This window comes from Strix aluco, chromosome 5 (assembly GCF_031877795.1).
Source record: "Strix aluco isolate bStrAlu1 chromosome 5, bStrAlu1.hap1, whole genome shotgun sequence".
NCBI lineage: Eukaryota > Metazoa > Chordata > Aves > Strigiformes > Strigidae > Strix > Strix aluco.
Window position 1 is genome coordinate 16,040,209 of NC_133935.1, and position 16,083 is coordinate 16,056,291.

At 40.8% G+C, this 16,083-nt stretch overlaps 2 protein-coding genes across 14 annotated transcripts in view; one reads left to right on the forward strand and one right to left on the reverse strand.

The window, feature by feature from the left end:
• The window catches only part of CACNA1C (calcium voltage-gated channel subunit alpha1 C), a 498,259-nt gene that overhangs the window by 473,496 nt on the left and 8,680 nt on the right, over positions 1-16,083 (reverse strand). Inside the window, exon 1 of one of the 13 annotated variants that reach the window (XM_074826107.1) lies at positions 9,602-9,690. The exons of the other annotated variants lie outside the window; for them this stretch is intronic. Coding sequence (XP_074682208.1) covers positions 9,602-9,632 — 31 coding nt within the window. The 5' untranslated portion in view covers positions 9,633-9,690. Of the gene's footprint in view, positions 1-9,601; positions 9,691-16,083 lie in introns of those variants that run through there. 13 annotated transcript variants of the gene reach the window in all.
• Positions 10,705-16,083, forward strand: part of DCP1B (decapping mRNA 1B) — a 47,220-nt gene continuing 41,841 nt past the window's right edge. The window contains exons 1-3 of the mRNA XM_074826114.1: positions 10,705-11,036; positions 12,018-12,058; positions 14,579-14,706. Coding sequence (XP_074682215.1) covers positions 10,884-11,036; positions 12,018-12,058; positions 14,579-14,706 — 322 coding nt within the window. The 5' untranslated portion in view covers positions 10,705-10,883. The remainder of the gene's footprint in view (positions 11,037-12,017; positions 12,059-14,578; positions 14,707-16,083) is intronic.

Genomic DNA, 16,083 nt, shown 5'->3' on the forward strand with positions numbered 1-16,083 from the left:
GTGAAAGGATGAGAGGCAGCAGACAAGTCACAAAGAAGGAAATTCTAATTAGACATAAAGAAAATAAATTTCATTATGAGGGTGGTAAAAGACCAGAACAGGTTGCCCAGAAAGACTGTGGAATCTCCATTCATGTTGCTGCTACTTTAGCTTTAAATCAAAGATCTGTTCAGATCTTGTCCCTTTAATAGAAAAGGAAAATTTGGGATCATTTTTTTCTGTTACTGTAGCAGCTTAAGTACAGTATTCTCATTCACAGAACAAAGATCATATTCCTCAGTACCATAGGACACCTGAGAATCAATGCAACTACAAACAACATATAATAATAACAACATATAATAATTCTCTCCTAGCATAGCAAGATGAATTTGCCATCTTAAAGGAAAAACCCATAAGCCAAGCCATTTTATTCACTTGCACTGAATGAAAATGGAGTCATCGTTGATGGAGTTAATGCAGATAACCGAATGCTAGAGGAAATCAAACTTCAGAAAAGCTTTACATCATTTCATTGCTTCATTTTCAAGTAAAATGAGCCTCTCTCCCCTTTTAGGCCTTTTTTTTGTATACAAACACACATACATATACTACCTAAAGCTCAGACAAAACAGCTTGGTTTATATAATTTTGCAAATAGCAACATCCAAGATAGAATGTTAAAAATAGTACCCTACGCCTTTTCCTCCCTCTATATCCTAAACCACATTTCAAACAAGCAGTCTCTATTGACATACAGTTACTTTTAGGATATAACATAACTGCTATTTATCAGTTGGAATTAATGATACTAAGACATTTGAAAATGTTAGACTGTAGCATCTCTCTGGGAACTATACAGGGGGCTTTTACATCTTGTGGCAACTGTTGCCAAGTAGTAGGGAAAACAGATATGCTTTCTAGCAGGCTTTATCCTTTCATAAATGCTTCCTCAATCATTACATTTCTCTTGATGGTCAACCAACTTCTCCTACCACTCCTAAGTCTATGTCCCTTTCTTCCTCAAGCAGGCAGAGAAAGTGCATGTTGTTCCATATCCCTCAGAAACTTCTCAGAGACAAAAAGACAGAAAATGTATGTGATGCTGTATCTGCTTCCTAATTGCTCAGTGCTGCATGAGGAGAGACTCTTCATACGTTCTGTTCCGTAACAGCAATCACTTCCAACTAGGTCATGCCACAAGCAGTGATTAAAGTGACCTAAAAAATGGTCGTGGCAGAAGGGCAGTTTCCAGTAATGATGGTACACTGTTTACCCATCCTTGTGCTCAGCAATTCATTCCATCAAACCTCAAAACAGTCCTCTTACTCTACTTTCAGTTATAAAATCTACTTGAATTTTTCTGGCCCAAGGTATACACAACTCTGTCCTTTCAATTTCATTTTATTCCTAGCAGGTGTCTTATTCTGGCTGCAAGCCTTCAGTTTTGCCCCCATGCTAACCCTGCCTTCCACTCCATCATGGCAAGCCTTGTTCCACCTCAGCTCTGTCTCTTGTACTCTATCCCATTCTTCCTGGTTCTTCTGTCCCCTCATCTCATCAGCTGCGACTCCACATGCATCCTGCTTCCCCAGTCTGTATGTTCATGTATTATATCAACAACACAATACTATCACCAGTTCTCTTTCTATCCTTATCTCTCCTTTATAAGCCAATCTACAAGTTGTGTCATGCATTTTCTCCCCGCCCCCCCCCGCCCCCGCCTTTTCTTTTTGATTCAGAGATAAAACCAAACATGCTGGCTCTTGCATCAGAAAGAGAAAGGAAAATAATATTAATTAGAATAATGACTAAAGGAGTTGTTTAAGATGTTAAACTCCTGTTTAACAGAGTGCATCCTCAGCAAATTTGCAAATGACGCAAACTAGGAGATGTGGCTGATACACCAGTCATGCCACCATCCAGAGCAACCTCAACAGGCTGGAGAAATGGGCCAACAGGAACATCAAGAAGTTCAACAATGGAAGTGCAAAGTCCTGCACCTGGGAAAGAACAACCCCGTTCGCCACCCAGCTGGAAAGCAGCTTGGCAGAAAAGGATCTGGTGGTGGACAACAAGTTGAACAAGAGCCAGCAATGTGCTCTTGCTGCAAAGAAAGTGAATGGTATCCTGGGCTGCATTAGGCAAAGGATGGCCAGCAGGTCAAAGCAGGTGATGCTTCCCCTCTGCTCAGCCCTGGTGAGATCACACCTGGAGTACTGGGTCCAGTTCTGGACTCTTCAGTACAAGAGAGCCATGGACATACTGGAGAGAGTCCAGTGAAGGACCACAAAGATGATTAAGGGTCTGAAGCATCTCTCTCATGAGGAAAGGCTGAGAGAGCTGGGACTGTTCACCCTGGAGAAGAGAAGGCTCACAAGGATCTTATCAATATATATAAATATCTAAAAGGAGGGTGCAAAGAAGGCAAAGCCAGGCTCTTCTCAGTGGTGTCCAGTGACAGGATAAGAGGCAACAGGCACAAACTGAAACAGAGGAGGTTCCTACTGAACATCAGGAAATTAAATTTAAAAACAAAAACAAAAAACACACCAAAAACCAAACCAAAACCAAAAAAAAACCAACTGTGGGGGTGACCAAGCACAGACACAGGCTGCCCAAGGAGGTTGCAGTATCTCCCTCCTTGGAGTATTGGAGTCCTGGGCAACCTGCTCTAGATGGCCCTGCTTGAGGGGATTGGACAACATGACCTTCAGATGTCCCTTCCAACCTCAACCATTCCATGACTCTGACAGCACCATGAAATACATTGTATTATCTGATCTGTTAATAACTGAACTCACTCAGAAGCCATGTAATACTGTTTCAGAAAGATCTTTCCTTAAAAGTTGAGTAGTAAGTCAAGAGTAAATAACAGAAGCACCTAAGAAAAATGTCCTGAACTTGTCTTAGTTTTACATGGTCCTGTCAGGTTTACTAGTGCTTAAATAACATGGTAATTTCACTGCAGATCACAAAGCAAGTTCATCTGAAGATTATAAAATTAAATTAGGATGATAATAAAATTAACAGATTTGGACAAACCAGCAGGAAAAATAAGAGGAAGAAAGAAACCTCAGCCTGTTACTGCTTATGGAAGTTTTTCTTTGAAAAATCCATGTAGTTCATGTTTCTGTCAAGCAAGGTAATGTGCCTGTAAATTTAATCTGACAGAAGACATAGCACAGCATCACCAGAAAATGACAAAATCAGATTGTAGGAGAGGGACTGCCAAACACCTTCATAGCTCTCAGAATTCACTGGGGGAAACAAATTCACACAAGTGTAATAAACCCAGACTCAGATACCCACTGGAGGTTTGTGCTGCTAATACCTTTAGTTTCCACTTCAAAAATCTCATTCAAAGTGCTTAAATCTTCTACTGGTTTCCTGCTGGAGGGTGCCTTTGCCCAAATCCATCCCTCCTAAAAAACAGGGATAGACTGCATTCATTGTTTCCAAGGGCAACACTTCAAGTGTTATCAAGTTTTATCTTCTGGTACAGTTACACAAATCTCATCTCCTTTTTCTACCCAGGCCTTTCTTCCCATATCCACAAACCCTAGAGCAACACAAATAATAATCAAAATGAAGAAATAAAATCAAAAAGCATTCTTAAGTTTTGGGAAGAAGCAAGTAATTGCATTTAAAGCATAGAGGTAATTGTGGATCCTTACTGCAACATGCTGTGTAATGAAAGAAAAAAGTCAATTTTCAGTTTGAAAGGAAGTTTACTTAAAATAATTGTGTCATTGATATTTCCTAGCCAAATAAAGCCAGTAACAAATAAAAATGATCACCCAAAGCGTTATACCAAAATATAAAGATCATGCTATTTTAATTTAGGTGATCTCACATTAAAAGACACATACAATAGCTTTTAAGCCCAACTTTAACTGCAGAAGATACATTTGTGAGAACCTTCACAAGCTCCTACCACCTGTGGGAGCAGATATGAAATAGCCACTTGCATCAAAAGAATTTCCCCATGGCAATTTTCATGAGAAGCTATCAAAAATGCAAAAAGATTGGGGGAATATTTGAGGCAGAAACCCCACTTTACTTGCTTGGTTATTTTAACTTTAAGGATCCTTCCATATATCATAATTTATCAGTTGTAGCTCTTTAGAATTCAGTATTGTTACAAACCTCTAACTTCACTCACTTATGTTGTGTCTAAAGCTATGAAATCCTTTATCAGTTTTTAATGAACATCAACATTCTTCATTAAAAAAAAAAACAAGCAAAACAAAAAATCCAACAAAAACCAAGAAGATACTTCTGTCAGTTGAGAAGGCAATAATACACATTCTCTTCATAAAGTAAAACTGTAACAGCTACAGGTATAACAGTTATTCAGACCTTCTCCTTACTTCATCAATTAACTCAAAAAAAAAAAAAAAAAAAGCTGATTTGAATGTAAAGACTCATTTTCATAAAAAGATACTTTAGTACCACAGGCACAACTCCCTGTGCACCCCATCCCAGCCCCCTGACCAGACTCAGCCCAAGTACTCCTCCAGCCTTGCTACCGGCTTCTTCGCAGCAACAACAGTAGCACATCTTTGTGATTTCCTTAATATGGCAAGAGCTTCTATGCCAGGTGAGGTGTAAAAATGAGTTTGTGTCTTAATGTAATTATCTAATGGAACTTTTCATATTAGGAATTAATTAAATGAGGCCATCTTCTCTGTAACTTGTTGGAAAACAGCTCATTTAGAGCTACAGGTGTTTGATTCTGCCAAATTAAATGGTGATTATGAGAAAGATGTGGTTGGAAAGGCATTATCTTAGGTAAGCTATAATTACTAATACATCTTATTAACCTATGGGAAATAGTAGGAATGACCTATCCTCATCAGTATTTTGGTGGTTTGTCTAGCCAATCAACTGTGTAAAGAATGAAGCTGATGGATCAAAACAGTTTATGGCAGTTTATGAAGATAGCAATAAGGTAATGGCTATCAACAATATTTAATGCTGATAAGCACATACAGTACTGGTAACAAAATAACCGAAGAACTCAAATACTGGCCCAAAATGGTTGCCTCCTCATAATAAAACCCAGTGTAATTTTTTTTAACTGTAATTATAGTGAAAGTAAAGGAACTCATAAAGTTAAACCTTATGAGAAATATTACTGAAGGAAGACAGTGATTTCTCCTACATTAAATAAACAAAGGTAAAAAAAAGCCAACAAGTTTTGAAAGTATTTTTTCTTTGTTATAGCAGGAAAATCATGTTTAGAACATTATCAGCATTAGGGAAGACTGGAGGATGTAATCTAGAATTTTATTAAGAGATCTGACAGAATCATACTTACAGTTGTATAGTTATAGAAGTCAGGCAAAGTTTATGGATAAAGGTAACACCTTTTATTGTATCAACTAGTATAACGGGAAAAATATTACACGCACAAAAACCTTTATCATTTTCTCATTTCTGCTCTACTGAAAGATAAGACACTGAAATCATGTAGTCACTTGAAACATTGACAATCTAACACTGATAAAAATCAGAATTTTTACTGATTAAATGTACACAAGAAAGATTTTTTTTCTGTATAACACTATAATTCAGTGCAATTGTATCCTCTCCCTTCCTCCTCCTGAAATAGTCTTTTCCTGGTATTAGTGGTTTTTTCACCTCAGATTATGCCCTCTGAAAAGTGATTAAAGCTAAATCAAAAAGAATTTTTCACTCCAGACAAAGAATATCTACATAGGAAATTAGAAAGAAAAAAAATGTAGTTCAATTAATGATAGCATGGAACTTTCCTTTAGTTCTCCTGCAGATAGGCCACTGGCAGAAGCTGGGCCTATAAAAAAGGTAAAGCTCAGTAACTTGCAACTAAACATACGTCAAAAGAAAAAAGTGTAGAGTTACTTACTATCAGAATCACTTAGCAACATGTAAGTCAAAGAAAGAAACATTCTTTTGGTAAAAACCCAGGCTCTTACATGCAGAAAAAAAAAACAACCTTCAACTGAAAAATCGTAGTACATTATAGTTAACTATTTCACACACAGTATGTATAGTATCAGAATTTAAAAACCAACAATGCCAAAGAATACTATCCCATTAGTGCTCAGGGATATGGTGTAGTTGGGAACTGTCAGTGTTAGGTCAATGGTTGGACTGGATGATCTTCAAGGTCTTTTCCAACCTAGATGATTCTGTGATTCTTGTGTGGACTAGCAATTGCAGAAAATCTCAAAACGGTCTCATAAACTTCACCAGGGAGCAACGTTACAGACACATATGTGCATGCTAATAACTTGATGTGCTGGGGTTTATTTGGGGCAGGGGGAGAGTTGTTTTGAATTGGAAAGAAAGTAACAAGATTTAGTTTTAGTGCAGAGATATATTTTTTTAATAACTACACCAGATGAAACTATATAGTCTGACCCTATACTCATTAAGGAACCTTTAGCAAGTAATAAATTACTAACAAACAAGACTGGAGTTAAGAATTGGTCCAACAGTACAGCCAACAATTTCAACTTTTGAGCATGAGGAAAGCACTCTAACGCTAGCTACTGAGAGCCTGTAATAAATGTGGGCTGAAAAGACTGTACATTTCAACAGTGTCTGGGAAGGGATGCAGCTAGCCTCCAGCACAAACCACAGAGGCACTCGTTCCCAAGTGGTGAGAGCTACCATGCTGCAGAATTGCGAGCACATCCCCAGAAATATGTGGAGCATGGGTAACCAAGCCTTGTGGGATCATCCTGGCTCCACAAGAACAACTCACTGTTCCCCAGGAAGCCGGTATGCTGGAAAGCACCACACAAAGATATTCAAGTGGCCCTGAATGGAGTAAGAGGAGCTTATTAATGCTGCCTCAGCACCCTTTCCACTAGCAGGGGCAGCAGTGGGGCTACCAGTCAGAGTGAGAAGCAAATTATGGCAGCCTTGGGAAGGAATAAAAAGGAAAAGGCAACTACTGTGCAATAACAACTTCAAAGGGACTGGAGATGAGGAAGTGAAGCAAATGAGGTGCTCAACACTACATTTTCTCAAGTGATTCCTGCTGTTTATTAAAAAAAATTGCAGCTCAGAGAAAGGACTGAATGTGAACAAGCAGGAAAACAGTCAGTCGAAGCTGTGATCTCAGCGACAGTATGAACACTTGTTTTTTAATCAGTTCTTTTCCGCAGTCAGACTGGTTCACACTGTGGCCACATATGCACTTGTGCCAGTACAGTACCAAGGTGCCAGAATGGCAGGACTGAATGGCATGGAACTTGGGACAGGGAGTGTGTACGCCCAGCAGTGCCACCAAATGTATTCACACCAAATCATATCCTCAGTGCCGATAATTTGCTGTAGGAGGCACAGCTTAGTCTTTACAAGTGCCATTGATTCTTGAATGCAAAGGCTTAACAACTGTTTGAACAATCCTTGTGAAAAGGTTTGGCCTAACCATCTTAAAGTTTATTATTAATGGAGACCTTAAGAACATCATGCTGTGTGGATTTTGCCTTAAATCTGTCTGGATATTACTTACACAAAATGCCTTTCATACCATGTCAAAAGCATAGGTGTGGGTTTTTTTAACAGAATAATATCCAGGTGGGTGGAAGAAAAAAATGTGACATTCTAATTATATATTTCATGAAATTATGACATTTTGAAAGCTAGAAAATTACTTTGTTTCATAAACAAATTACAATAAAATCATTCTCACTCGATTTGATAGTTATTATCAACTACTGGATTACTGACTGTAAGCAAATAACTGCAGTTTAAAGAATCAACCTTTTTAGGCTGTGACATTTTTGCTAAAATATCCTTAACTTTTTAGATGCAGTGACAATTCACAGTGTTTCTCTTCTTAACAAGATTTTGTTTCGTTGGAAAATTTTTAGTCTACTATCAAGTGATCCCATAAAGCAGGGCAGAACTAATGGCTTTATTAAGTACCTTTACTTCAGGCTAAATGGAAGGAGCAATTACATCCCACTTACATAGCAGAACAGCTGGAACCAGCAGAAGCTACCTCACAGTGCAACAGAAAATACTAAAAAGGCCTCATCAGAAGCTTGACAGGTTCACTGAATCAAAACACAGAGCTAGGGAACTGTCTGTCCAGCTATGTTAGAAAGGGATGTAGTTCTAAAGAAGCATCCACAAACAGGGCACCGTAAACAGACAGACGAAATTTTTGACAGGCCTACTTCAAGATATTTAACCTCACAGCTGGGTTTTCTTCCATGGAGCTCAAGGAAACTGGACACTCTACAATCTTCCTATGTCAAGAGAAGGGCACAGGAGACACACCTGAGATGGTCAGTCTGTCTCTCTTGCATAACAAACATGCAAGGCTTCAAGTACTGGTTACTAACTTGACCTGACAAAAGGGGCAACAACAGAAACAAGGTAAGTTGTATAAGTTGAAAGACACCTTATTTCTGTTTTAAACATTTTTTTCAGTTGGAACAGGGCTGCAGTCCATCTTCTAAATTTTGTATACTGCTTTCTCCTACCTGACAACAGTTACGAGTAACTCTTTTCAGTTCAAATTAATAGCCTTTGAAATACAGTTTCTATAACACATTCTTCTTTATGGGACTTTGCAATACACCCTCCCCACCACTACCAAAACAAAACAACAACAACAAAAAAAAAAGCAGTGCACTGTTTTTGTAAGTACTATTATTGGAGGGAGCAAAGGCATCTGGAAAGGGAGTAGGGCTCCAAGAGTTTGACACTTCTATGCCTTGGTGGCAAGTTGGGACTTCTTGTAAGCAGGAGAATTGCCAAAGAATTGGAGATGAAATGGTAATAGGAAACTCTAGCACATGAGAAAGAGTGTGGTTAGGTCTGCCTGGAAATTGGGAATTGAGGACTATCTAATCAACAAAAAGAAATGATTGTGCATCTGTTCACTATTTGAGCAACATGAGTTATCTTTCCTACTTACTACTTTTTCTTTTTTGGCATTCTATTCTGATAATTTCCAGACCAAGAACAGCAGTTTTCCTTGTCCACCATGAGCCTATATATCTTCCTTGCTGTTACAGGATCTGTAAGTCATTCAGAGCTTTGCAATGAAACTGCTTAGAGCCATTTTCCTACCATGAGTATATCAAAAACACTTAAAAGCTTCTAAATTCAAAAGCTGTGTTTCATTACAGTCCCAACTGAAACAAGGGAGCTTTAGAAAAAGAGGAACTAAGAGTGAGACGGTTTATAATAAAAGGGTATGTACAAAGGTTTCCTCTCCCACTATAAGGGCTTGCAGAGCAAGCTGTAGGTCCTTATTCTTAGTAATGCAATTTTTAGTGGCCTTCTGGGCAACAACAAAACCTACATGTTCTCTCCCAAATCCCAAAGAACAGCCCCTCTTTCTGTCCTTTCTGAGAGCATGCCCATTCCTCAGTCCACTTAAGAGACTCACTGTCCCTGCATTTAATACTATGAATTCCCAGCTTGCTGTCTCTCAGTTCTCTCCCATCCCCACTTCACATTATGGAAGCTTTTTCACCTGGGCTTGCCCATTTGCTCTTGGAGCAGATGCTAACGTTCAATGTCAGTCTTCACCCCCTATGTCCAGCTACTGCCCTTTTAAAAATGTTGTGTCAGGGATATTGCAAACAAACAAGATAGCATCCATTACCTTTGCCTTTAGTTCTTCTAGGATATCCCATTCTCTGGAAGAAAATATATTGCCCTACTGCTTCTGTATACAGATGGTGGTAACTCCTTTCGAAATTGCTACGTCAGTCTGAGGTGATGAAGTAAAAAAAATTGCTCTCGCAGGGGACAAGTTAAGCAGATCTTTTAAATGTAAGTACGTATTGAGTTTATCTTCCTGCCACATAAAGCTCATGTATTTGCTGTAAACTGTTGGTATCAATAGATTAATAATAAATATGTGTGTCTGACAAGAAAATATGGTAACTAAATTCATGGTCTTGTCCATCTGTTCCTCTGCTGTTTGTATATTTCCATATCATAGTATGCTTGTTTATGTTTCAGCTGCTTGTCACATGTCTGTATATATATATACACACCAGGGCTGTATGATGGCTTAGTTTGCACTCGTGTTCTTTTTGCCTTAAGTTCTATCCAGAAGTCTGTGAGTATATGCTAGCAAATACAGACTGTGTACATTCATCAATCTGAACCAACTTCTCTTCCTGTTTGAGTGCTGTGAGTGCATTGCTTTGGTGTAGTTTGAGCAGACAGGAAGCACTCACATCCTTACAGACACATGTGCTTACAGGGACATGTGCTAACTTTGCAATGTCTCACATGTACACTCCCTCCACAGGCACACCAGTGCACACCAATGTTCCTGTACATATGTAAAGCCGAGTCTCCGTGGCTCCCTGCTCTCCTGAGGCTGTCTTGCGGTGCGCACCACAGCTTCTTCCGCTTAGGCTAATGGCTATTTGGTGAGGGCGAACGACTCCCTGCTGGGCACAGCGAGCGCCCGCGCTCTGGCGGCACTTCCCGCCGAGCCTGGCCAGTTCTCTCAGGCCTGCAGCCGCGGGAACCATGTTGTTCCTCGGGCGTGCAGCTGCCCCTCTGGAAAGGAAGGCAGACAGTGGCCTCCCCAGTGGTAGCGAGAAGCCCGAAAATAAAGGGTGCCGGCACCGCGGGAAAAGCAGCCAGCACAGGCGGGTCGCTGCCGGAGGAGGCGCTGCGAAGCCGGCTGGCCCTCCCCGTCTCCTCGCGGCCGGGGCGGGACCCGCCAGGCCGCCCCTCAGCTTGTCCCGTCGCCAACGGCAACAATCCTGAGCCGGCGGCGCTCGGCGCTCGATTGCGGCGGCTGGGCTCCGACTCCCGCCCGCTCTCGCTCCGACTGGGCGGGCGGGGGCGGGAGCCGCCACCCCTCCTCTCGGCGTTGGATTGGTTGCGCCTACTAGGAACCCTGTGTTGTTGTCGGAGGCAAAATGGCGGCGGCGGTGGCCGGGGCCGCCCTGCTGGGCAAGGGGCTGGACATCAGCCTGGCGGCGCTGCAGCAGCACGACCCCTACATCAGCAGCATCGTGGACGTGGCCAGCCAGGTGGCGCTCTACACCTTCGGGCACCGCGCCAACGAGTGGGTACGTGAGACCGCCCCTCCCCGCCCCCTCTGCCGGGACAGGCGGGGCGTGGTGAGACGCGGCTCCGCCCACCCCGGGGCAGGGGGCGGGGCGTAGGGGCGGGCGGCGATTAGGCCCCGCCCCTCCCCGGGTGGGGGGGAAGGGGCGGGTGCCGCCATAGCTGAGGTGCGAGGCCGGCTGTGGGCACTGCCCTGAGGGGCTTTGCCCGGCCATGTGTGGTGTGGTGCTCCCTGTGCTCATCAAGCTGGGTGCCTGGTGCGGCCTCTGGGGACTGTGAGAAACTGTGGTCCCTAGGAAACAGGGTTTGAAAGGCTCACAGGGCTGTAGAAGTTTTATCCTGCGGGGCAGACTGGGGTTTAAACCAGGGCATGGGCTCAGGAGCTCCTCTGCCATTCAAACATCTATAACAACACCAAAATGCATATAAAAGAATGTTGGACTTACAAATATAAAACCCAGGCTATTTAAGACTTTTAAAAAATCATTAACATGGGGAATCTTTTGGCAATTTAACATTCTGGCTATTTGCAGGCAGTTCTTGGTTTGCTCTAATGGTGGGGCTTTAGGGCCTGTGTTTGAAGAACCCGCACAGTTTGCCTTTGGAGTGCTTTCCCCCCTACCCGTACTGAGTGTCAGCCCTGAGGGCAGGTGCTGTTTGGAAAATCCTCTCCCTGAATCTGGCTTGTGCATTGCCCTCAGGCATAATAGAAGGTTAATCCAGCAGAGTGTTTAGTCTCGTGGTGTTGAGCTTTTAGCCTTTTCATATCTTGTCATAGAACTTGGGTCAGCTGCACAGTGACCTGTGCTTGCTGTAGTCTCTCACCACCAGCCAATGAAGATGGGTTTAGTTATTTTTTTCATGGCTTAGGTGAGAGAGAGGTGTAACTGACGGAATTGGTAAAACAGAGATAAAGGAAGACTCACTGATGGCTAGCAAAACGCTGCCCTGATTTCAACTTTCTTAACTTTCCTTTTCTTTAGGAGAAGACTGACGTGGAGGGAACACTCTTTGTTTATACAAGGTGAGGATGTCACATTTTAATGCCTGCAGGTGAAACCTGTGGATGTGGAAAAGCTAGCTGGGATGGAGCATGGCTGACTGAAGTAAAATGCTCCTCCTTGTTCAAGGGTGAAAAGAAACTGGGATTGGCAGAGGCAAATGCAGGGAAGAAAACACTGGGAAGAAGACATCACCTTATATTTGGATAAGACTTCCACATGTGATTTAAATCTCAATGTGGATAAACCATAGAAAACTGCTCTGTTATTTTAAATAGGATGTAGCGTTTGCAGTTTAAAAGGTGTCTGAACAAAAAAGAAATCATGGAGTAAATGATACTCCTTAAAGGAAAGGAGTGGTAGAACTTATGAAGTATTGTGTTCGCTACTTAAGGAACTTTCATACTACTTGTGTTTGATTATTCATTTTTCCACGCATATTTCGTGCAACATTTTGTATGGCTTTAATGCTTTATTTTAGCAGCAGGTCTGGTTGTGACTTTTCAAAGCATTGGTTACATCATTTATTCTAGCATATATGTTAGATCTGTTGTGAAGCCTGCCCTACGTTTGGGTTTCCAAGTTAGTGCCCCAGCATTTCCCTGTGACTTGTTAAAATCAGAAAATAGATCAATAAGCAGATCTTGCAGTAGATCCTGGGATGGGACACCAAAGCAGAAACTTTCTTCTTAAACATTTATGCTGACAAGGGTCTGGTAGGAGGACTGAGAAAGTAAGAGATTGTTTTGAGAGAGATGCATGTGTGAAGTGACAGGGAGGCCCAAGAGACTGAGCTTTGTGTGAAGTGGGAATGCTGGTTTAAATCTTTTGAGTTCTTTTGTACCAGCAGTGGAAATAGTCATCAGGAATTCTTCTAAGCTCCTTTCAGGTAAGTGGAGATAAGGTGCTGTTATAATTACCCCAAGAGGAAAGAACTGGCCCTTAGTTGTGCTAGCAGTAGGTGGAGGTGGCTAGTTGTATACTGCAAAACAGAAGTAGTATTTTTCTGGTATGTTGGCTCTGAAACTCCAGAGCTGACAACATGTAACCTGTCACTTCTAGCATCTGTGGTCCTTCACTGTTCTTTTTGTTGGCTGAGGAAATTTCCACTTACAGCAGAGATCGCTACCCTGGCTGCCCTATAGGCAACAGTATGGAACAGGTTGTGAGTAACATCATACATTGCCCTCCCCATCCAGTTTTAACTTTGATTTCCTGTGGATTTGAACAAAGTCATAAAGTCTTGTGGAAAAAAACATTGCCAACAGACCATAGGTTGGAGATCAGTGGTGTTGCCTTTGTTGCTTTTTATTACTGTTGTGACAACGTAAAGTAATGTGACCATTTTACTTGAGCTGGCTTATTAATCACCTATCTCATCTTTGCAAATTCTGAGGAACGGTCAAAAAATCAGACTTTCAACTGGATTAACACCAGTGGAAGTGGACTGGTTGATTGAATTGAAGTACCGACTCTTGCAAACAAGGTTCCACACTTGTTTAATTTTCTGTTGACTCCAATCCTGTAATGCAGTTTCCTGTGCTTTGGATTTCATAGAGAAATTCACCCACCAGCAATTACAGGAGATGGCAATTTTCCCAAATATTTAGCCATCATCTTTTTCTTTATTGTCATACTTCATTTGAAAGTAATATCTCCTGTCAGGATCTTGATAGGTTTAACAGCTTACATTAATAAAAATTATCTAAGGGACTTGAAGTGTAACCCCATGAATGAGCATAATGATTTAGTGTCATAGAATCATAGAACAGTTTAGGTTGGAAGGGACCTTCAAAGATCATCCAGTCTAACCCCCCTGCCATGGGCAGGGACATTTTTCACTAGACCAGGTTGCTCAAAGCCCCATCCAACCTGGCCTTGAACACTGCCGGGGCCGGGGGGGGTGGGGGGGGTGGAGCGGGGCATCCACAACCTTCCTGGGCAACCTGTTCAGTGTCTCACCACCCTCCCTTTTGTTCTTATGCTTTAGATGGTATGGAAGATCCTATCTGGGATGACTGTTACTATCTGCAATTGTTAATCTGAGTGTTAAAAAAATATACTTGCTCTGGCCCATGACTGAATTGTTCTAACTGCTATTTTCTATTCCAGTGAGAAACTATAGGGTAGATGGTGCTGGTTGGATAACATATGGGACAAAGTGGTGTTTTGTAACATCTTGCCTGTTCAGAAGTTGTAGGCCTGATAATTTGAAGTGAAAATTGGAGATGCAGATAAGATTATGCTGTGACTAAATCATTGGACCTCAAATGGTAGTATCACAGATGTGGCATACTCTCTGTAGCTACTGTGAGACCAGTGGTGCTTCTGTTATTTCTCATACATAATGTAGGGTTTTGACATAATTAAAAGAATTGCATGAAATACTGCAAGAGTCAATTGTTATTTCCTTGGCAACAAAATTAGATTTTTGTAGTATCTCTTAGAAATAAAAAAACAGTTTTGGAGAACTATACAACAAAGAAATTCTAGTAATTTTTTTGTTCCTTGATTTGATGTGATTTCTACTTGATAATTTTCAGATCGGCTTCTCCAAGGCATGGTTTCACAATTATGAACAGACTGAGCATGGAAAATCGAACAGAACCTATTACTAAAGACCTCGATTTCCAGCTGCAGGATCCTTTTCTACTGTACAGAAATGCCAGATGTAAGTATGTGGTATGTTGGGTTGAATACTGAAAAAGCCAGCTCCTCTTCAGAGTCTGTTCTTGGTTAGGGCAGTCTAAATTATTAGACTGCAGCTTTCAAGGGGCTGAAACTAGCTGGTTAACAGTTGCAATTGAAGGAATACATTTTGCTTTTTGACATGCTGGAAGAGTTGCTCAGTGCTTCCTAAAATGCCACTCTTCTAAAGAAAGTATTAGAATGTGCTTAACAGTAGTCTCTTCATTTAACTGACAAATAGTAGACGTCTATGGTTGTGTGTATGTGATGGACATAAAGACTCACAGGGATATTCTGTGTGTTCTGAATATACCCCAGTCAGTGTTGGGAAGTCTCACTATAAAGCAGATCTACTGAGGGTTGGAGTAATATTTGTAGTTTTTGTTTTCTGCATAAAAATAGACAAATGCAGCCAATTCAAACCCACCTTCTGCTCCAGCTCTAAAATACTGTTCTTATAGCAAGTTGGAAGGCAGGTTGCTTCTCAACTCTTAGGGGTAACTCTTGACAACATAGTGTTGAGCCTAATTTAAACCCTGATGAAAGATAAAGTTGTTACTTTGGGCTCTGTGTTTATCTTGCATGATTATACAAGAATTAGCAAGTGGTAGGCAAACTCAGAAATAAGTGGAAGACATGAGAAAGCTGTACTTTTACATGTGGATATACATACAGTTACAATGTGCAATTATATGAGAATGAGCAGTTATAAACATATAGTTTATATCTGTACTTGAAAGCAGAGCTGTAGTATGATCTATACTTTTTGTGCATCAGACACAAGCAGATTGCAAAAATGTTTAATGTAAACTGTGATGCAAAAGTGTTCCCTCTGGATGAAGTAAAAGAAATTTGTGGCATACAAAGCAGCCTAGTTTGATAATCTGCTAGACCTTTTACTTCACAAACTAATTTGGAGTTGGAAAGTATATCAAGAGGGAATCCTGTTGTTCACACGCTATGTGGTAAAAACAATAGAGAAATAACATTTTAAATAACCTAAATGAAACTTCTATTTTTGAGAGTATTCGATAGGCTGACAAAGAATTGAAATTCCCAAAGAAACTGAAAAGAAATGCAGACATCTCTAGACTAACCTAGACTAGACCAGACATTAGCATTTTTAAGTACCATGAGACCTATTTATCCCATCTGATTTTGAAGAGTTTTTCCTATGTATATGTAATCTTTTTTTATCTCATTTTGAAATTCCATTAGAAGTCTATGTATGTATATACTAATATCTACCTTTTAAAATCTGATCCATTAATTTTTTATTTTTAAGGCAATTGGTATAAAGAGTAATTAGAAATTGTTATAACTATGCTGGCGTGAGTAAGACAGTCTTTAGTCTGATTAC